The sequence below is a fragment of the Equus quagga genome, chromosome 9 (genome assembly GCF_021613505.1).
Source record: "Equus quagga isolate Etosha38 chromosome 9, UCLA_HA_Equagga_1.0, whole genome shotgun sequence".
Taxonomy (NCBI): domain Eukaryota; kingdom Metazoa; phylum Chordata; class Mammalia; order Perissodactyla; family Equidae; genus Equus; species Equus quagga.
This window is the reverse complement of record NC_060275.1, coordinates 65,974,547-65,995,494: the sequence shown is the minus strand read 5'-3', so window position 1 is coordinate 65,995,494 and position 20,948 is coordinate 65,974,547. Positions and strand designations below refer to the sequence as shown.

The 20,948-nt window shown below is 60.4% G+C and overlaps 3 protein-coding genes across 12 annotated transcripts in view; 1 reads left to right on the top strand and 2 right to left on the bottom strand.

The window, feature by feature from the left end:
• ANKLE1 (ankyrin repeat and LEM domain containing 1) overlaps positions 1-308 on the bottom strand; it is a 6,144-nt gene extending 5,836 nt beyond the window's left edge. The window contains exon 1 of the mRNA XM_046671199.1: positions 13-308. Coding sequence (XP_046527155.1) covers positions 13-308 — 296 coding nt within the window. The remainder of the gene's footprint in view (positions 1-12) is intronic.
• A 754-nt stretch (positions 309-1,062) lies between these two features.
• On the bottom strand, positions 1,063-8,097 carry BABAM1 (BRISC and BRCA1 A complex member 1). 5 transcript variants are annotated; one of them, XM_046672297.1, is made up of 10 exons: positions 7,960-8,097; positions 7,385-7,513; positions 6,740-7,084; positions 5,684-5,742; positions 4,899-5,019; positions 4,739-4,817; positions 3,928-3,952; positions 2,548-2,677; positions 2,273-2,359; positions 1,063-1,538 (listed from the first exon to the last, which is right to left on the bottom strand). In XM_046672297.1, the coding sequence occupies exons 3-10, from the start codon at positions 7,061-7,063 to the stop codon at positions 1,335-1,337; spliced, it is 1,029 nt and encodes a 342-aa protein (XP_046528253.1). In that variant the 5' UTR covers positions 7,064-7,084; positions 7,385-7,513; positions 7,960-8,097; the 3' UTR covers positions 1,063-1,334. The 5 variants fall into 5 exon arrangements, with proteins under 5 accessions (XP_046528253.1, XP_046528252.1, XP_046528258.1 ...); XM_046672296.1 differs by having other exon boundaries at positions 7,468-7,513; XM_046672302.1 differs by having other exon boundaries at positions 6,740-7,046; positions 7,468-7,513.
• Positions 8,098-9,411: 1,314 nt separating this feature from the next.
• USHBP1 (USH1 protein network component harmonin binding protein 1) lies at positions 9,412-17,942 on the top strand. Of its 6 annotated transcripts, none has more exons than XM_046670990.1 (13): positions 9,412-9,699; positions 10,194-10,392; positions 10,485-10,633; positions 10,867-11,302; positions 13,415-13,540; positions 13,711-13,850; positions 14,014-14,154; positions 14,432-14,599; positions 15,262-15,511; positions 16,019-16,240; positions 16,995-17,101; positions 17,301-17,423; positions 17,677-17,942. In XM_046670990.1, the coding sequence occupies exons 2-13, from the start codon at positions 10,339-10,341 to the stop codon at positions 17,864-17,866; spliced, it is 2,106 nt and encodes a 701-aa protein (XP_046526946.1). In that variant the 5' UTR covers positions 9,412-9,699; positions 10,194-10,338; the 3' UTR covers positions 17,867-17,942. The 6 variants fall into 6 exon arrangements, with proteins under 6 accessions (XP_046526946.1, XP_046526945.1, XP_046526944.1 ...); XM_046670989.1 differs by lacking the exon at positions 9,412-9,699 and adding an exon at positions 9,878-9,926; XM_046670988.1 differs by lacking the exon at positions 9,412-9,699 and adding an exon at positions 9,934-10,065.
• The last annotated feature ends 3,006 nt before the right edge of the window (positions 17,943-20,948 follow it).

The window sequence follows — 20,948 nt, the reverse complement described above, 5'->3', positions numbered from 1 at the left end:
CCGTGTGCGCACGCGCCGCCGCGCCGTGCAGGCTCCCCAGCCCGACGGCGCCGCCCGCGGGCCCGAGCCTGGGCGCGCGTGCGGGGCGGCGCCCCCCAGTGGCGCGCGGGCACCGTCTGGCGCAGCGGATAAGGGCCGGAGCGGCGGAGGCCGCGAGGTGTGCCGTTATCGCGTCTCCGAACGGGGCCCCGCGGAGGCGCCCTGCCGGAGGGGTGGGGCTGTGAGCTGGGGCCCCGGAGCTCCTGGAAGCCTCTGCCGGGGCGGCGGCCGTGGGCGCGCGCAGCCCGGGGCCGTGTGAGGCGTCTCATGGCCGCCCCCGCGCCAGGAGCTCGGCGTCGCTGTGCTCAGGCCCGCGGAACCGGAGGCGTTCCTTGGAGCGGTGGGCCTCCGAGGGCCTTATTTCCCCATCTGCCAAGTGGGAGAGTGATCCTTTCCGGGCCGCTGAGAAGTGGAACCAGGGGCTGGAACACAGGTGCCCAATATATGCTCACGGGGAGGAAAAGCAGTTGCTCCATAGAGCTGTTTCCTTCTACGTGGAACTGAGAAAGTCCGGCTGCTACCCTTCTTCCACGATTGCTCGTCATCCAGGAAGACAGCCGAAGGGTGGACCTGTCTGCCTATCTCCGTCTCCCTTCCCCTCGAGAGCACCACAGCATTTCCCCATCGCGCTGTAATCCTGCCTTCCCACAGGCCTCGCCAATCAGAGCATCCCAGAGCTTTGGCCCATGACTGGCTCAATGCAAGGTCACACGATCCAGGCAAGGCCAGTCATACGGGGATGCTGGGAGAAGTGCCACTTCTCCTGGGTTGGGGTTTAGGGACTGCTCATGGCCATCTCACCCCTTTCCACAGGTTGGCAGGTATGCAGGGCACACAGAACACTAACTATGCAGAGTATTTCAGCCCTCCCCAATGGCAGTGTTGCCCAAGCACCTGGATACAGCCAAGCCTGAAGCTGCACCTTGGCTGCTTATCCCTACCAACCAAGCCATCCCCCTTTTTGCTCAGTGGGTGGGTTTTCTGTCATTTGCAACCAAAAAGATCCCAATTAACACAAGCTGATTGCTGTGGATTCTCAAATTTTTGTTTTGGCAACAAAAATAACAGGGAACAACAAAAATCACACTTGACAAACTGGCAGTGGGATGTGGGCTGGGAAATATGGGTAATGGGTTCCCAGAGTCCCTGGGCTGCTTCCTGGAATCCTGGGTTTCCTTCCAGGGCTCCCCAGGTGCCCTGGGTGCCTTCTGGAATCCCTCCCCTGTGTCGCGCAGAGCCCTATATGAGAAGCCAAGGGCTTCGTTGTGCGAGCAGGGTGGGTGTGCAGGGAGGGCTCAGACAGTGGCCTCCGCCTCCGCGGCCTCGTCATCCTCCTCCAGAAGGCTGTAGGAGGCGTGGCTCTGGCAGGGCCGCTGTAGTGGGTGAGCCAGCAGCTTGGCCATGCAGTTGTGCAGCTCCAGGGCCGGCCCGGCCAGCGCCACCTCATACTTGTAGCTGGTCCCCTTGGTATCCAGGCTGCCCATGAAGGTAAACATGTCCTGTGGGGCCAGGGAGAAGCTGCTCAGGCAGGGGTGCCCCTGCCAGGCCCTCCCTGTCCTGGGAGGGGTTCCCAGAGGATGGGGCATCAGGGGTGGGTTCTGAAAGGTGAAGGGAGCTTGCCAGGCAGAAAACATTCCTGCATTCAGCAAACATTACCTGCCACCTACCCAGTCTTAGGGACCCTGAGAGGTCTGTCCCAGAGGTCCCAGTCTAGAGACACAATGGGATACAGACAATCCCTCAGCCCCCACACTGATCTCTGGGGAGCAGAGAAGGGTTCTCAGAATAGGGCCTTTTAGTTTGGGTATTGAGATATGAGCAGGAGCTGGTTTCAATGCTCCTGTTCACAGTTGGGCAAACTGATACTCAGAGAGGTAAGTGGGTCACCTGAGGTCACACAGCTAGTTCAGGGCTGGGGTGTGAAAGCCCAGCAGAGCCTAAGGAGGCAGGGAGGGCAGGGTGTTCCAAGCAGAGGGCACAACGAAGGCAAAGACAGGAAGAGAGTAAAGCGGATGCTGGGGATGAGGTGGGCAGGACCCTATGTGCTCCCGGGGCCACTGTGCCAACAGCCCCACCAACTCGCAGTAGCCGTGTGAGGATGGCTGTTGAGTAAGCGCATGACCCAGAGTCAGCAGAGCCAGGGCTCCAGGGCTGCACAGCGGAGGTGGGCCCCAGGCCGAGGGCAGGCGGGTTCCAAGACACCCCGTCCACACCCGCCCGCCGCACCTCTCACCTTCCAGCTCATCTCCTCCTCCTTCTCGTCGCTGCCGTTGTGGATGTAAACGATGTCGAAGAAGAAATACGGGCACTGGAACATCTTCTGCAGGGGAAGGACACCAGCGTTGGGGACTCGGGTCACCCCATGCCTCCATGACAATTCTGCAGCTCCCGCCTCAGACTCTGGGAAGCTGCCTGTAGGCGCGCTGGCCCGGCGGTCAGAGGCCCCTCCCCACCACCGTGCCGGCTGTGGGCAGCCCTCCCTCCCTCCCTGCGCCCAGCCGCGCTCGCCTTCATGGGCTCCGTCAGGGAGAACTGGGGCTGGCAGGGCGGCCGGCTGTAGACGAGGATGGTGCGGATCACGTAGGGCGGCGGGATGGTCTGCACGTTCTCTGTCACCGGCAGCTCTGTCTTCTGCTGGCTGCACAGTGGGGAGCGGGGCCATGTCAGAGCACGCTCTGGGCTTCCCCTCCGGTCACCCTCAGAGCACCCAGCTCCTCACCGGGCATGCGAGGCCCCAGCGACCCCTCCCAAGTCCACCACTGCCTGCCGGCCTGCCTACATGGCCGTTCCCTCCGCCCGGAACCCTCCCCAGCCTGGCTGTTCCGCCTGACCTCTCCCGCTCTGTCAGGGACGCTCTGCTGACCCCGAAGCTGGAGCCTGCTCTGGGCACCCTCAGCGCCCCGAGCGGGCCGCACCACTGCCTGAGCCAGACCTGCCCCACCAGGCCAGGAGACTCTGGGGCGGGGCCCGGATCTCAGATTCTAAGTCAGCGCCCAGTTCCCACTCAGCCTCCATCCCCTACAATAATAGGTAAAGGGGATAAGTAGATAAGTTACTGAAGGAACACTGAATGGCCTACAAATGAATGAAAACAAAAGCAGAGCGAAGCCACATATGACCTCTTCCCACCTATCAGGCAGCAGAAGGTCCAGGAGCGTGACCAACCCCCACGCTGGGGAGGGAACAGGGTTGGTGTCCCTGAAGTCCAGCAAAATTACACACACCCCTCCTTGCCCCAGCAGGCCTCCACTGGGAATCTACTCCATGAGGTCACTTGCAAAACCTGCCTGGATGGCTATACCAAGTTAACTTGCTTGTGACAGCAAAAGCAAAACAGGTGCCATGTCTACCACCCGGGGCTGGAAAACTGGGGGCGAAACACCACGGCCCATGAGCTAAGACCGGTGTGTATGTTTTTAAATGGGGGTGGGGAAAGAAGCAAGTCAAAACCAGAGCATCTCGCGACACGCGGCAATGCCGCTCGGTCCCCCTGGCAGTGTCCGTGAGGCACGCCTGACCGGCACGAGCCACCGCCGCCTGGCACGCAGGGTCTGCGGCTGCCTTCGGCTGACAGAGACCATGTGGCCCGCCGAGCTGGAAACACCCACCACGTGGCCCCCTGCAGAAACAGGGAGCCGCCTCCTGGGCTGAGACACCGGGGCGGAGGGACAGGGGCCACGACAGACCCCGGCGAAGGGAGACTGGAGGAGGCGCTGCTTTTGCAAGAAATGCTTCCAGAAAGGTGAGCGCGCAGCTGTTCCAGGGAGACAGGCTGCGGGAGGCCGACCTCGGCCTCCTCAAAGGACATTTCTGGGCTGTTTGAAGCTTTCACTCAGAAAAGAGTCTTCTCTTCCAAGGTGAACAATAATTTCCCCACAGGGGACTTACATGAGGCTGACGAGACCTTCCAGATCTGGTGGGGACACTAAGGAGAAGGCTGGCGGCAGAGCATGGGTGGGCAGGGACGGGTGGCTTTCCTCATCCTGACACCAAGAGAGTGTGGGTGCCTCTGAGCCTGGTGGCAAGTACCCCTGTGCCAGAGGTGTGCTGTGCGACCCTGGCCCCATTGCTTGCCCTCTCTGAGCCTCAGTATCCCTTGGCATAGATCATGAACTAGGGGGCTGGCACTGGACACCCTGAAGACCCTTGATGACCCAAAGCCTCCCTTCCCCTCAGGGCCAGGGCTGCTCTCCTCACAATGAAGGAGCTACGGGGGGCGCTGTCCCCTCCTGCCAACACTCGCCATTGCGTTCTTCTGTAGCTCACAGCGATCACACTCTGCGCTCCAGGCTGCACTCAGGCCTCCCACGGTCGAGTCAGCATCCGAGCTGCCGTGCCCAGGCTGAAAGGGGCTGCAGTGGGGACTGTGGCCTTTCAGTCATGCTGCCATTTATTAAGCACCGAGCATAGACTTGGCCTGGGTGGAGTGCTCCCTGTGTGGGTGCAGTCTGCACACGCAAAGGGCAAGTCAGCTGCTCTCTGCTCCTCTGTCCTGACCTGATCTCCACGGCGCCCCGAGGGAGTGGGCATACTGTGCCCCCCACCTCACGGAAGAGGAAACCGAGGCTCAGAGAGGTGAGCCGCCCCAGCCTGTAGCGGCAGAGCTGGCATGTTGACCTGAGCCAACTGAGCTCAGGCTTCCTGGGATCTGGGGACAGGACGGCAAGCCCCACACAGGGGGCCCCGCATGGAAGGATACTGAAGGCAGAGCAGGAGGCCGTCTCCAGGTCATAGAGGCAGCTGCAGAGTTCGCGGGGGTCGGAGGTCAGGCCGGACAGCTGTGGAGAAGCACAGGCCTCAGCAAGCGGCTCCCTGACCCCCAGAGGACCCCAGGACACCCCAGCCCGCCCTCGCCTCACCCAGGCTATGTCATCGTTCACCACCACCAGCGCAAATTCGTGGCTTTTGTCAATCTTGTGTTTTGTCCGTACAAACATCTCGATCATCTTCTGGGAGACGTTCAGGGCATTGGTTTTGGAGCTGGGGAGGGACAGACAGTGACGGGGTGTTAAGGCGAGGCCTCTGGGCCTGGCGGCACCCATTCACCTGCTCATCCTGGGGACGCCTCCAGCAGCCCCATGACGAGGCCCTGGAGGCTCGGGTCACGCAGCAGGGGGCTGGCGCAGCCCAGCCAACCCTCTCCAGCTCCCGCACGCCCCAAGGGGGTCCCTCTGGCTAGCCTGGCTCTTACATGGGACCCACCAGAGCTCCCCCAGACCTTTGCTCAGCCACAGGCAGTCCTGGATGCCCGTCTCCAGCAACTCCCAGAGCTGCTCAGGCACTGTCCAGCCCCTGCCACCCAACCCCACAGAGACCCAGCTGCTCAGGGCAAGGGCTGCGGGGTCAGCCAGGCCTGCGTCTGAATCCCGGCCCTGCCCATTTGCTGTGGGGCCCTGGGCGACTTTGCATCTCAGAGTTTCCAAGTCACTGCTGACACTGGTGGCGCTGACAGCTCGTACGCACTCGGAACAGGGCCCCAGCCGCTGCGGCTGTATCGTTACCAGTTATCCCCGTTCCTCTCTGACACCGCCAGGCCCAGGCCGGGCCAGCCTGCGGGGAGTCTCCGACAGCCCACCCTGCAGTTTTTGGGCTGGGCCCCTCCCAGCTGTGACTGCACATTCAAAGCCCCAAATGTGCCCCTCACCCATTAAACGACTCCAACTTTGGCAGGGCCATTTCCTCCGACAGGTCCAGGCAGATGATCTGCAATGAAGGTGGACGGTGGGAGGGCGCTGTGCCCAGCAGCACCAGGACACGAATGCCGGCCCCACCACTCCGCTGGCCTCTCCAAGCAGCCCCGTTGGCAAAGGTGGTACGACGCCCCCAATTCCTAGCCAAGCTCTCCACTTCGGGATGGGGCTCAGGGGATTCAGGATTCCAGCTTGATGAGTGAATAAATGAACCAGAGGACATGTGACACAGAAACAGGATCTACTGGGGCTGCCCTGGGGTGTAGTGGTTAAGTCTCCACTTCAGCGGCTCGCGGGGTCAGATCCCAGGCATGGACCTACACACTGCCCATCAACCATGCTGTGGCTGCGGCCCACATACAAAATAGAGGAAGAAGGGCACAGATGTTAGCTCAGCGACAATCTTCCTCAACAAAAAGAGAAGGATTGGCAACAGATGTCAGTTTAGGGCTAATCCTCCTCACAAAAAAACCCCCCACAAAACCAAGGATATAGTGGGTTGAATTGTGGTCCCCAAAAGATATGTCCTCATAGAACCTCAGAATGTGACTTTATTTGGAATTAGGATCTTTATTGATATAATTCAGGTAAAATCTTGAGATAAGATCATCCTGACCCAATGACAAGTGTCCTTATGAGGGACAGAAGAGGAAAACAAAGGGACACAGAGGGGAAGGCCACGTGGAGACGGAGGCAGAGACTAGGATGACGCAGCCACAGCCGAGGACGCCTGGAGCCCCCAGAAGCTGGAAGAGGCCAGGCAGGCCCCTGCCCAGAGCCTGTGGAGGGAGGGTGGCCCTGCTGACGCCTGATGTGGGACTTCTGGCCACCAGGACTGTGAGAAAACACATTCCTGTTGTTTGAAGCTCCCTGGTTTGTGGTCATTTGTTGGGGCAGCCCTAGGAAACTCACACGAAAGGACTGTTTGCAGAGTGAATCCCAAAAGGCAAGAATGTTTAAGCCCAAGGTTCCCTAGTGCCTCGGAGCCACAGGCCGAGGCCCTCACTTACCACCTTCTCTGGACAGTTGACCCTTGGCGTCCGCACCTGGATCTCGGGGGCTGGCGGGGGCACCTGCCAGGGCTTCGGGCCGGCTCCTGGAGGGTTGGGGGTCCCGTCATCAGCACTGGCCGCCTCGCCCTCACCCTCGCTGCGGCTGCCCACGCTGGCCTGGGCCCCCAGCGCCCGGTCTTCGGCCCCTTCAGGGTTGGAGCGCGTGCGGGGCCTGGGCTGCGAGGACTGCTCCCCTTCCTCCTCCTCCTCCTCTTCCTCCTCGGCAGGGCTGCTGGGTTCTGCCACCTCCATGGCTCCTGAGTGGCTGGATGGAGCAGACATGGGGGAAGCCAGGATCCTTCCCTGAGGGGTTTTAACAACATTGGTGACAGTGCAGGAGGCCAGGCTGAGCCGCTCACTGACTGTGAGGGTCACTCCTCCCGCCTGTTTGCTCATCTGTGGAGAGGTGCCTTTCACACCGCCCGCTGGCTTATCCTGTAACCTAAGGTCACGGTCTCCCTGTTTTTCCATAAGGCTAACCCCTCCCCCTTCCTTGGCCAATGAGCACACCTGGCCAGTGTGAGTGGCTCAGAAATGGGGACATGACCCGATACAGGGTCCAGCGGTCCTACCACGGAAAAGCGGCTCCTTAGAGCTGCAGACCTGGGAGGAGAGAAGTCAAGAAGGGCCAGGAGCCTCTTTGGCCTCCGAGAGGGGAAAGAGAGCCCGCCTGAAGTGATGCTCACCCAGAAAACGGCAGGCAGACTTGTGAGCTACTGGATCCAGCTATGCCTGCAACCAAAGATACAAGCCAGTGACTCCCCTCTCTTACTTAAGCCAGATTGAGCTGGGCTTTCTCTTACCTGAAACTGAAAATGTCTTGGTGAATAAAAGAATAATAATCTCTAGGACTCTCTCCAGTGGGCGCTGGGCTGCCTGGGGGCTGTCTGTGCAGGGGAGGGGCAGGATCGGGGTGTTATGGGTCCCTCGAGCAAGCACAGGACGCCGATGGACCCGCGCGCCTATCTGGGCAATGGGTGAGGGCTGCCTGGGGTGGTCTCTGCGCGCCTTGCAGCCCCTACATCTAAGAAAAACAAAGCTCCAGCTGTAGCAAAAGGAATGAAGCTAGACTGCAGGACACATCGGAGCTGAAGGCGGAAGCGGGACCTCTGGGGCTAGGGGAGGTGAGTCTCTGGGGACGGGCCCCGCAGGCTTTCACGGCCCACTTCTCCGCTCACCGTAGCCTGGACCTCCCTCCACCTCAGCCGCCGACTCGCTAGGAAACCGCCATCTTTCGCCGCCGGAAGCGGGGCGGCGCGGCCGCGACGCCTCCTGGGAAATGTCCTTCCTTGGGCCGCAGGCGAGCGGAGCGACGAACCAGACGCAGCTGGAGAGCCGTGGAAGCTGATAGGCTGGGACTGGGCTGGGGGTGGGGTTTGGGGTGTGACAGACGGGAGCTGTGGGGGCGGGCCCTGGAATGTGATTGGCTGAGCGAGATTAGGCGGAGTTTTTCCGTCTGGCCGACTGATACTGCGGTGGTCTGCGGCCCTGCGGGGCGAGGCGGGACGGGGCCGAGCGGAGCGGCGCTCTGGGCGGAGGGGGCCGGGATTGCGGTGTGACAAACTGAGAGAGACTGAGTTGGGCGGCATTTAAGGGAAGAGGCGGGGCTGACTGGTGATTAGTGGAACTGACCTCGACCTCGTGAGGGGCGAGTCTTTGCGGACAGAGATGGGCGTGGTCCAGGCCCCAAGGCTCCTCCCAGTTGCTTATTTCTGCTCCTTATTTTACGTATATTTGCAAAAATCAAAAATATGTACTAAGCCGGAACTATTTCAAAGCACCCTTCCTCCTTCCTGCACACTTCTCCCCTGAGCCCCATAACCGGTTAAAAACCACTCTGAGCCTCGGTTTCTTTATTTCTGAAAGCGTCTGTAAAGCCTGCCCACATCAGCCAGGCTCTGGTTCACTGACAGCCAGAAGGCGCTGTGTAAGCTGAGCCTTGAAGGATGGAGAAATTGCTAGATAAACAAGAGGGGAAAGGCATTCTAGGCAGAGGCGAGGGCGAGGGTCTGGAGGCTTGGAAGAGCCTTGGCGTGGTAGAGCTTTTAACAGGTTAATAGGGCTGGAGCGGAGCTAAGGGTGAGGATTTCAATGCCCCGGGGTACCCAAAGTCAGAGAATTACAACTTCTCTTCCTACCATCTTTGCAGACACGGAAGCAGGAAGATTCAGCCTTCCAGGGGCTGACAGTGCCACCAGGAAGATTCAGGCTAATCCAGTCTCCGCACGGTTTAGTCCAAGTGCAGAAGGAAGGAAAGGGTATTTCAGGCAGAGGTTACAGCATGGCCAAAGCCCCCCGGGGTGTGAGAGAATTGAGAACCTTCAGCTGTTCACAGAGGGGCCCATCGTGGCTAGAGCAGAGAGGATGCATGGGTTCAAGCAGCTGGCATAGTTTTTAAGGGCCTTATAATGCTAGGCTGAAGAGCTTGAAATGTTTCCCAAGGGCAATGGGGAGCTATGGAGGGTGTGTGAGTAGGGGAAGGGAACAGTAAGATCTCTGTCTCTGGGGCCTGGGAGGAAGGGAGTGGAGGGGTGTCTGGGGAGCCCAGGGAGGGAGCTGAGCTGGCAGCCACATGGGAGGGGAGAGGCTTGGGCTGTGGCTATGGATGGAGACGAAGAGGCCCTTTTAGAGATGGATACCGGAAAAATGGACAGGATGGAGGGACCATCTGGGCCCTGAGGAATGCCGCATTTATGCAAGAAAAACAGCAGCTGGCAGAGGAAGCAGAGATGGGACAGACAGAGAGATAGCAGGGAATCAGGAGGGTGTGTTACAATTCACTTCCCGGATGGTGCCCAACCAGCCACGTGCAAAGTGCTTGTTAGAACTCCCAAGACACTGTAGGAAAATGCTGTAATTACCCCATTTTACAGATAAGGAATCTCAGGATCACACGTTGGAGGAGCTCAGAGGCTGAGGTGAGGAGGGATTGACATCTTGGGAGCTGGACACGTGTGCCCCGCTGGGGCTGGAGGAAGCCGCTGTCCTTGAGGAGGAAACCGCACAATAACAAGTCACATGACCAGGGGAGGGGGCTTCCTGTTTCCGCGGCCCCTCCCAGGCCAATCTTGGCCCGCCCTGGCCTGAGCGGGCAGTGGCTAGAGTGACCCCAAGAGTCTTCAAGATACTCGAGCCTCTGACCAAGGTGCTCCCAGAGGAACAGAAAAGTAGAAGTAGAGCGGGCTGGGGTGACCCAACCCCAGGAATGGGGCCTCTGGTTCAGAAGCACCCTGGCGAGGAGAGGGGACTCTTGAAGTCCTCGTCCCAGGGAGGGGAGCACAGAGGTAGCGAAAGATAAAGGAAACAAAGGAGAAGGGGGAGGTGAGGGCAACCTTGGTAGGTAGTGAGCTACCTGTCAAGGGAGGCATTCAAATGTGCCGAGTCAGCATTGATAACTCAAGATCCCTTCCAGGGGAGAAAATTAATGCCCATTTCACAGAAGAGGAAATTGAGGCTGTCATTTGCTCAGGACAACAAAGGCAAGAGCCCAGCTTAGGCTGTAGCTTTTGGGGGTGAGGAAGGAGGAGGATTCAGAGGACACTGATTTCTGGACAGCAATGAGTGTCCGGGCCACACGTCCCAGAAGCCGACGAGGGAGGCACGCTCCGCCCGTAAGTGTCCCCTCTCCCTGCCACACCCAGCTCTTTGGGACCCCAGGGCCCAGCCCTGCTTAGCTCAGAGCTCAGCCCTGGGTTCTTTGCAGGGTGAGCTGGACCCTGTGGCAGAAAGTTCAGAGGAGGCTGAGGCAGCCAGCGGGAGTTCTGAGCTGGGCCCTGTGCCATCTCAGGAGAGCTGCAGGCCGGAGCTGCTGGGCCCTGAGGTGGAGGCCAGTGGGCAGGGTGTGGGGAGCAGGTAAGGCCCCTTGGTCTGTGCCCCCCACTTCAGCCCTGGTGTAGCTTCCCCACCCACAGATCTGTGTGTGTCCCTGCCCTGCTCACACACACACCAGGGCTCCCCATTGCCCTCCGCAGCCTGACTTTCAAGGCCCTGCGTGATGCAGCCGCAGCCTTGACACACAGCCTCTGTGTGCCACCCACCCCAGAGGATCCCATTTCCAGAACCTTCCATCTCTCGCCTCTTCACAGGACAGACAAAGAGGCTGATGGGGACTTTAGCAGGAGCTTGGCTCCAGCCCCCGAGGGACCCCATGAACCTGCAGAGGAAGCCCACCAGGCACCAGAGGCAGCCCCCCGGGAGGAGGAGCCTGGCCCCACCGGGCCCGGAGCCCCTGATGTGTTTCACGCTCTCCAGAATGCGCTGAGCGCGCTGGAGGCCGCCGCCGCAGCCTGGCGCCACCGGCCCCCAGGCCGCCCTGGGCCAACAGAGGAGGAGGGCAGAAGCGAGGAGGGACAGGTGCCCTGCTGGGAGCAGGAGGGGGCAGGCTGCCGGCGGGAGGCTGCCCGCCTGTCAGAGAGGAATGCCTGGCTGCGCTTGGCCCTGGGCAGCCGCGAGGACGAGCTGATCCGCACACAGGCTTCCCTGAAGGCCATCCAGGCTGAGAAGGCGATGCTGCAGAGAGAGGTGAGTGGGACAGGCCTGCCTCCCAGGGCTCCCCGTCTGAGGGAGGAGGTAGGCCCAGCATGGGCAATTTGTTCATTCGAAAAGCCTTCGGGGCCGGCCCGGGGGCGCAGCACTTAAGTTCGCAGGTCCTCTTTGGCGGCCCGGGGTTCGCTGGTTCGGATCCCGGGTGCGGACATGGCACTGCTTGGAAAGCCATGCTGTGGTAGGTGTCCCACGTATAAAGTAGAGGAAGATGGGCATGCATGTTAGCTAATCTTCCTCAAAAATTTAATTAATTAATTAAATTAAAAAAAAACCTTTTATGGAGCATTGACTGCAGAGCCCCAAACAGACAAAGGTCCCTTCCAATCTTAGCGAAGGCCATCAGGGAGGCCCAGTGAGGAAGTGGCACTTCCATAAAGACCATAAGGAGGTAGGGGAGGAGCCATGCAAGGTTCTGGGGGAAGAACATGGTGGGCAGAGAGGCACCAGCATATGCAAAGGCCCTGAGGTGGGAGTGTGATTGGTGTGTTCAAGGAAGAGTGAGGAGGCCAGTGTGGGGGTGAGTGGGAGGAGATGAGGGCATGGAGGTGATGGCAGGTTGTGCACGGCCTTGTGGGCTGTGGGGAGGATTTGAGCTTTTGTTCTGAGTAAGGTGGGAGCCACAGAGGTTTCTGAGCAGGAGAGGGTCTGGACCTGACGCAGGCATTCACAGGTGCCCTCTGGTGGCCGTGGGAGGAACAGCTCGTAGGGTGCCAAGGTGGAAGCCTAGAGATTCAGGGAGTCCAGACACTGGCTGGATAGTGGGAGTTGTAGAGGTGGCGAGAACTGAGCAGATTCTGGGTGATGTTGAAGGTGGAGCTGGCAGGTGGGGGTCTGAAAGCTAGAGAGGGGTTGGGGCCAAGTCCTGGTCTGGAGACCTGAGGGACCGGAAGTGAGAAATGGGGAGGCTGCGGGAGGGGCAGGTTTGGTGAGAGGGAGACCAGAAGCTGCTTGGGTCCTGATCAGCTCGAGATGCCGATGGGCCACCCCCATGGGGCCATCAAAGGGACAGTTGTATGTCCAAGTCCAGAGCGTGGGGGAGATATCAGGCTGGGAGGGACACATTGGGGCATCCTCAGCATGTGGGTGGCACCTGAAGCCATGTGGCTGAAAGAGATCGTGGGGAGCAGGCCTCATCTCCCGCGGGACCAGGTGGCAAGATTGTGGGAGCCCAGCACAAGGGGGGGGGCCATTTCCCTACGGAGTGGGGCCCATTTCACGGCTGGGAAGGGAAATCTTTTTTTTTCTCTCCCACCCCCTATCCTCCGCCTCTGGCAACCACCAATCTGTTTTCTGTATCTGTGGGTTCAATTGCTTTGTTTTGTTTTTTAGATTCCACATGTAAGTGAGGTGATATGGTATTTCTCTTTCTCTGTCTGACTTATATCACTTAGCATAATGCCCTCAGGGTCCATCCATGTTGTCACAGATGGCAAGAGCTCCTCCTTTTTCGTGGCTGAGTAGTATTCCATATATACCACACCTTCTTTATCCGTTCCTCCATCAACAGGCACTCAGGCTGTTTCCCCGTCTTGGCTCTCGTGACTAATGCTGCTGTGAACACGGGGTGCACATATCTCTTCGAGTTAGTGTTTTCATTTCCTTCAGAGAAACACGCAGAAGCAGAATTGCTGGATCATATGGTGGTTCCATTTTCAGTTTTTTAAGAAGCTTCCATACGTTCTCCATAGTGACTGCACCAGTTTCCACTCCCCACAACAGCACACAAGTATCCCCTTTTCTCCACATCCTTGCCAACACGTTATCTTGTCTTTTTGATGACAGCCATTCTGACAGGTGTGAGGTGCTGTCTCCTTGTGGTTTTGATTTGCATTCCCCTGCTGATTAGTGATGTTGAGCATCTTTTCATGTGCCTGTTGACCACCTGTATGTCTAAGGAAGGAGAAGTCTTGAGTGGCTGAGTGACTTGCCCAAGCTCGTATAGTGAGGGATCTGGTGGGCTGAGTAGCTGGGGTTCCTTTCTCCCAGCCGGCGCTCTTGCCACTACTCTAGGAACAGGTCTTAGAGAGGGCTGGCCAGTGGTTGGAGCCCCCAGGCCTGACCTCCCCTCCCCCGCCCCCCTCCCACCAGGTCCAGGAGCTACAGGATTCCCTGGTGAGCCTGGAGCCCTTCCCACCTCCCTCCCGTGGCCGAGCAGGTGGCTTGGGCAGTGGTTCCAGCAGCTCTGGGGCAGATGAGGAGCCCTGGGGGACTCATGTGAGTGTGGGAAGCTCAAAACCATGACTTTGAGATCCTTAGGATTTGAGGTGGGGAGACTCAAATCCTGGGCATGCAATCCCATAGCTTCCAGGCTTGGCAAAGGCCTAAACTGACGATGCATGGTGATTATCGGTGACAAATCAGTGAAGCAAGTCACATCTTCCCAGCAGGACCCTTTCTCCCTGGCTCACCCCCTGCTCCGGCGCCTCCGGAGTGATTCCAGCACCCAGATGCTTGGGCCTCTCCCCACCCAGCCCGTCGCCCCCGAGATGCACATCATGGAAGCCCAGATGGAGCAACTCCGGGGGTAAGAGCCACAAAGGCTGAGCTCGTGAGGGCACCTCGGCAATGCCATATAAAGCCGGACCTGGAGCCGGAGTCAGGGCAGGGAGGAGGAGTGGCGACATCCATCAGGTCCTGACCGCCCCGAGAGGCCTCTCACGTTCCCTCTTCCCCACCTTCGGAGGCAGGAGCATCGAGAAGCTGAAAGGCTTCAACCGCCTGCTGTCGGCTGTGCTGCAGGAGTGCAAGGGCCGCTGTGAGGGCCTCAGCATGCAGCTGGGCCAGCGGGAGGCCGAGGCCACCGCGCTGCGTCTGGCCTTGCAATACAGGTCCGTGCACCCCAGCGTGACGTCACCGGCTGGGAAGGGAAGGGGTGTGCCCTGAGGATGGCCCCCATCCTCAGAGAGAGACAGGGTGCTTGCAGGAAAGCACTTTCCCCCACCGCAAAAATGAAGGCAATTTTAGGTGAAGGTGCTGAAGGGGTTTGCAAGCTCCTGGGGGCGGAGGTGGGAGGTAAAGGAAGGGAGCCAGGAGCAAGTGGGGATGTCACCTACACAGCAAGCTGGGGCTGGGTGTCCTGGAGCACTCAGAACCAGTGTCCCACAGTGAACTCTGTGAGGACGGGTATGGCGCCCTGCTCACTCTTTGGGAAGCGGGCTCAGGAGCAGAAGCCTGCATGGGTGACCTGGAGGCAGCTGAGAAGGAAGCTCAGAGGCTGCTGGCACAAGAGGAGGCTGCCATGGATGGTGGGACACTGAGGGAGCCACAACCAAGGTACCTCTGGGAACCCTGGGAAGTGGACGGGCCAGTGAATGGGGTCCTAACTGGAGAATGGGGCTCCCAGAGCTGGTCCTGTGTTGGGGGTTGGCGTGGCCCACTGTTGTTGGCATGAGGCCTGACTGGAGTTGGCTGGTTGCTACTCAACAAAGTTGGCATGGTGGTTGACAGCCATTGGGTTTGGTATAGGACATACCAGGCTTGGCATGAAGATGGATGATGGCGCCCACTGATTAGAACTAGCATGATGGTGCTTAATGGGGTTGGGCTGATGTTGGTACCCACTGGGATTGGCACGATACTGCCTAACAGAGTTGGCAAGCTGAGTGATGGTGCCCATTGAGTTGGCATGATGTTGTCTACCATGTTGGCAGGAGTGACAGTGCCCACTGGGTTGGTGTGATGGCATCCACCACGTTGCCATGAGCAATGGTGCCCACTGGCACAAGGGTGTTCACTACGTTGTCTTGATGGATGATGTTGCCATTGGGGTCAGCGTTATGGTGCCGACCAAGTTGGTTGGAGAGCACGCATCACAGATGCATAAGATCCATTATGGTCAGTAAGATGGAAGATGATAGAGCCCACCAGGGCCAGCATGAAGTTAGCACAACCATGTCTGCCAGTGTTGACATAGGCCCCTCTTATGTTTCCTGTAGCCCCGAGGGTAGCAGTGTGGATAGGCCTACACCAGAGGAGGTGGCCACCCAGCTCCGGGGCTATGTCCAGCGTCTCCAGGAGCGCCGTGCTCTAGTGAAGATTCCCCCAGAGCCTGGCCCCACCTTGGCACCCACGCCCGCCGTGCCTCATGCAGAAGCCATGGTGCAGGCCATTCTGGGGACCCAGCCTGGCCCAGCCCTGCCCCGGCTGGAGAAGATGCAGATCCAGCAGGACCTGGCAGCCACGCGGGTACACATGGGCTTTGGTCACCACGTAGGACAAAACCCTTGACTGAGGCTGAGAGGGATGTGGTTGGGGGACCAAGTAGCAAAGGAGAGTTCGGCTGGGCTGGGGGCAGGCTTCCTGGAGGGAGGGGAATGTGGAGCTGGGCTTTGGAGGATGAATAGGAGTTTGTCCTCTGGAATTCAGTTTCTTATAAGACTCCACATCTGGCTTTGCAACATGCCCTTCCTATGGGACAGAGATGGGGGTAGGGGACATAATCTGGGGTGTGTAGCCTGGCATGAAGACTGCTCCCCCTGAGCTGCTGCCTGACTTGTCTAAGACACCTGCCCTCTCTGCACGGCCGTTTCCATGGCTGTAGTTTTTGTGGGAGGACGGTCTTTGCCACCACACAAGATCACAGTGAGACGGAGTTCTTGCCTGACTGGCCATCAGCGGGCGCCTCCCGGGGCCTGTTTTTCCAGCAGTTGATCCTAGAGGCGCACATTCTTTGCCCTCTCCTTCGTCTCTCAGGAGACCCTGGCGGACCTAATGCTGCGGCTCCAGCTGGTGCGGCGGGAGAAGCGGGGTCTGGAGCTGCGGGAGGCTGCCCTCCGCGCCCAGGGCCCGGCCCACGTGCTCCTGCTGGAGCAGCTGCAGTGGGAGCGGGCACAGCTCCAGATGGGGGGCGCCGACAGCAGTGGTGGCAACAGCAGTGGAGGCCAGAGCAGCGGAGACGAGGAGGAGCGGGCCCAGGTGAGCAGGCCCTGCTAGACCTGGCAGAGAGAGCAGCACACTACTGGCTCGGTGGCTCTGGTCAATCCTGGCCCCCTCTGAGCCTCAGTTTCCATTTCTGCAAAAAGGAAGGAGTTAAACGATGAAGCTGCACGTCCAGCTTTACCACCTGTACTTTAGGGTTTCTTTCTTGGAGAGAATTGAGCCCAATGAGCCCCAAGGGGTTTAGCGTGTCACTCAAAGTGTCCCTCTTCCTTCTCACCCCCAGACTTATTTACACTTCCCCCTCCACTCCAACAGGCCAGCCCATGCATCATCTCTTCCTAGATTTTGGCTCCAGCTTCCCCCCTGAGGCCTTGCCTTTTGCTCCTTCCTGTCTAATCCTGTCTGTTGTCTGCTTAAGGCCTTCAGCAGCTTCTGGAACCCTCCTTTGAATCATCTCTTCCAACTCCAAACCTTTGTACATGCTGTGCTCCTGCCAGGAACACCAGTCACTTCCCTCTTTATCTGGTTAAGTCCTTGTCCTCCTGCAGTCTGAGCTCAGACATCACCTCCTCCAGGTAGCCCTCCTAGACTGCCTTAAGATGAGCGCTCCTATGATTTATTTCCCTTGTTAGGAATTAATTTTACCCTTCTTGGGGTATCTCACCAGACTGGGGACTCTATGAGGGGAGGGGTTGTGGCCACCACAGTCTGGGAGACCTCGACATCCAGCTTGGGCTGAGCAAACCCTCAGCCTGGGCAATGTCACTACCTTCGCTTCTGTCTCTCACAGGGCATTCCTGCTGTCCCTGGTGGCAGCAGGGGCATTGATGGTGGCCAGGTGGGCAAAGTGCAGGACTCAGAGGAGCTGGCCCAGGAACTGGCAGCGTCACTCGCCCGGTGTGTGTGTGCCTGGGTCCCAGGCTGGGGGATGTGTGGCCTGGGTGGGGCATTTGGGAGAGTCCATGGCGGTGCTGTGTGCACGCCTGTGTACAGCTGTGTTCACATGGAGACAACACCGTGGGCAGGGAGGTGGGAGGCAGGAAGGAAGACAGGATTGGTATGGCTGTGAGCCCCTCTCTCCCCACCCTTGCACCAGGGCCCTGGGCCTGCGGGAGCAGCTGCAGTCTCTGTGGGAGGAACTGGAACAGATGGCTCAGAAGGGGCGAGCCAGACGTGCTCAGAGTGCTGAGCTGAACAGTGATTTATGCAAGGCTCACAGGTGGGTGCCCCTCCCCTGGAGACCTGGAAGAGCCCCTGGCTCTCTCTGAGCCTCGGCTTGCCCCCATAATGTGGGTGACAAGTTCAATCCACCCCACACCTCCCCTGGTGCCTAATGTTTGTCAGCCCCTGCTGAATGATGCAGAGGCCTCAGGAAGACCCAGTCTCAAAGAGCCCCTGCCTTGGACGGGAGGTACAGAGCCCTGTCGTGGGTGGCGTGGGGGCTCTTTCCTAGCTCAGCCTCCCCCCTCCAGCGCCCTGGTCCTGGCCTTCCGTGGCGCCCACCGGAAGCAGGAGGGGCAACGACGGAAGCTGGAGCAGCAGATGGCACTAATGGAGGCCCGACAGGCAGAGGAGCTGGCCCTGCTGGAGGCCACAGTGAGGGCCCTGGGGAGGCCCCGGCCGCCCTGCCCACCCCCCGGGCCAGGAGAAACCTTTCTGTAGGCCTTGCCCCTGCTGCATCTGGACCGGCCAGACAGCTGTGGCAGGCCATGTCATAAACTGTCCCGGAGTGATGTTATGATGTCATGTGTTGTGACTTTGCTTGTTGAGGCACGTTCAGCACGGTGGGGGCTGGTGCACCTGAGCTTCTGGGGCCTGGGGGGGAAGGTGGCTGGTCATTTGAGAAAGACTTGGTGTTTCTGGCCAGGCACCATGCGTCATGTTAACAGGACATGTCAGCGGGGTCATGCCCGAAGCAGCCTGGGCTGTGCAGTCAGGGGGTCAGTGAGGTCCTACATCCAGAGCTGGAATTCCAACTCTCACCTGCCTTCAGGAGCCCCCACACACCTTCCCCTGCCCACCCCTTCCTGGGCCGGGCCTGGCAGATGCTCCCAAGAGGAAGATGCCCCCATCCCAGACGGCAGGTGCAGGCTGGCGCGGTCCAGGGCAGAAGGCTGGCTGGAAGAGCACGGGCTCGCGGGGCGGAGGGGGAGGAGGACTCAGAGGCTGCTTTGGAAGGTGCAAAGAATGCGGGGCGAAGCTAAAGGGCCTCCGGGTAGTGGGCGCCTGGAAGGCAAAGCCTGCAAGCCGACCTCGGGCCGGGGAGGACGGCCGAGCGCTCACGGTGGGCAGCTAGGCGCGCAGCTAGGCGCACCGGCGCTCTGGAGGCGCGCCGCCCTCAGCCGGAGCCCCCGGAGCGTCGGCGTCAGGGTCCCAGCGGCCGGCGGCCGGCGCGTCCCCTGCGGGGCCACGTGTCCCGGCCCTCCGCGCCGTCCGCCCCGCGCGGGAGAGGGGCTGGGCGACCCGGCCGGCCTGGATTAGTGGGCAGCTGTCCCCTGCAGGGCGGTAGCTGAAGCCCAAGACGGGATTAGAAGGGGTTTCGTCGCAGGCCGGTGTGGGCTAGCTGCCAGGCCGCCCCTGTGCGGGCGTGCGCGGGGGGGGGGGGGGGCGGTGGCTGCCTTTGCGGGGCGCCGGCGGCCGAGGTCTGCGCCAGACCGCTGCCTGGCCTCTGCGGGTCCTCTCAGCCGCGGGCGCCGCGGGCGGGCCCTGGGGCTGGCGACCTTCGCACCCCGCGCACTCCTTCTGGACCGAGGCCGACTTTGAGAAAAGCAGGGAAACCGAGGCGGGCAAGGTCGCCCATGGCGGGGCACAGGAACCGACCTTACCCGTTCTTGTCCCCTCTCTCCCCAATAGTGCAAGAATGACCTTAGCCCCCAGACTCACAAGGTTGCCCCTGCTGGGGGGCTGGGGGAGGGGACAAAAGCAGACGAAGTGACCTGTTGGAGGGTGGGAGGAGTTCGCGCTGGAGGAGGGCCGGGGCAGGTTCCCAGGCCGCCAGCCGGCGCTAGCCGTTCCCACGGGTGCCCCCGCGCAGATGGGCCCGGGCCTCTTTGTCCCCGTCCGCGGCCGCCGCAAGGTCAAATGTCACCGCGGGGCCGCGGGCAGGGGTCAGGGGGGTGGGGCCGGACTCCCTCAGGGCCCCAGGGGGTGCGGGGCGGCGGAGTACTGGGAGGGGGCGGGGCGGCCGCCGAGGGGTTGGACCAGCCTGGTTCTGGGGTCTGCGGCGACCTTCTTCCCCTAAATCTCCAAACTGGCCCCAGACTGTCGCTTCTGAACCGGCCCCCAGACTTGTGTCCCTCAAACCCGGTTCCCTGCCCCACCCCTCCCCTCTCCCTCCCTTCCCTGAGCCTTCTTTCCCTTCCCAGTCTCCCTTTCTGATCCCTTCTCTGAGATCCCCACCCCGTCTTCCCTTGCCAAGGATCTTAGAAAGTCCCGCCAGGGGCCTAGGACCCGTGTCCTCGCCCCAAATACAAACCAGCCAGCGCCCCCACATTGCCGGACAGCCCCAGAACCAAAGGGTCCTCTCTAACCTTCCAGGTCCCCGTTCCCCAGGGGGCTTACAGGGCAGAGAACTCCACTCTGCTCAGACCCATGGGAAGTCCTTGCTCTTGGCTAACTCTAGTCCTTCTTACTTTCTGTATTTGCTAAAACCTCCCCCACATCATGTCCAGCTAGACCCTCCCTGAGAGTGCTGTGCCTGGCTTTTCCAGAACCTCGGTGTCCTAAGTGTTGCAATGTCTCCAGGCATCCCCAGCGCCGTGCCCGCCCACCACCACGGAGGGTGCTCCCTCAGATGTCATATGGAGAGGGGATGCCTTTTCCCAAGGCCCCTTCCTGAGAGAGGCGGGTGTAGGAGCCGGCGGGGGGTAGAGGGTACTGCTCTCCTGCCCGCAGCCCTCCCAGAGGCCCAGCCACGTGCTCTGGTGTCTCGCTGTGGGCCCTGCGCAGGGCAGAGGCGACTGAACCTGCGGGACTCCAAGGGGAAAGGTCACTCCAGCAAGGGCTTTTCCAGCCGGTTAAACGTTAACAGGCCCAGAGCTAGAGGCTGGCTTCCCCAGCCCGGAGGAGCGGGGGCATACAAAGGGTGCTTAATAAATGCTGGTGGGCCCCAGCTGGCGTCTGGGGCGTGGGGGGGCGGGAGTGGGGTGGGGAGTTGGAGGCGGGGCGGCAGCTGGGAAGCTCAGGGGAGCCTGGAAGAGACATCTGCAGTCCAGCCGGCCGCCCGGCCAAGCCCTTTCTGTAAAGCTCAAAAAGGAAAGGAAATTAAGGAGGAAAAAGGGCAGGCCCCAGCAGGGGTGGTGGGCATTCCTGCCGCCTCCAGCCTGGCTGGGCTGGGCGCCCTGCCCCCAGAGGCCTGAGCTTCTGCCGAGGGGCCCCCTGACCTCGCGCCCCCGCCTGCCGCAGACCGCAACATCCCTTCCCCCTGGAGATTCCGAGCGCCAGGTGTTAGCCCAAGCAGAGAAAGGGTGCGGTGGGGGTCGGACGCGGCGACTTTCTGGAAGAGGAAGCAAACACAATCCATCATGCGACTGTGCAAAGAAATGCCCCAGGCTCTGTGTGTGCGTGCGTGTGTGTGTGTGTGTGTGTGTATTGCGCAGGGGCGTGCCCCCCGGGTGCAACTGGCCCCCATTATTGCTTCTGCCGGGAATGCAGGGGGGGTTCGGAGGGGCGCCTCGAGGGCGGCTGAGCGACGCAACGTCCAAGGCCGGAGGTGGAGGGGAGGGCCTCGGACAGACATCTTGGC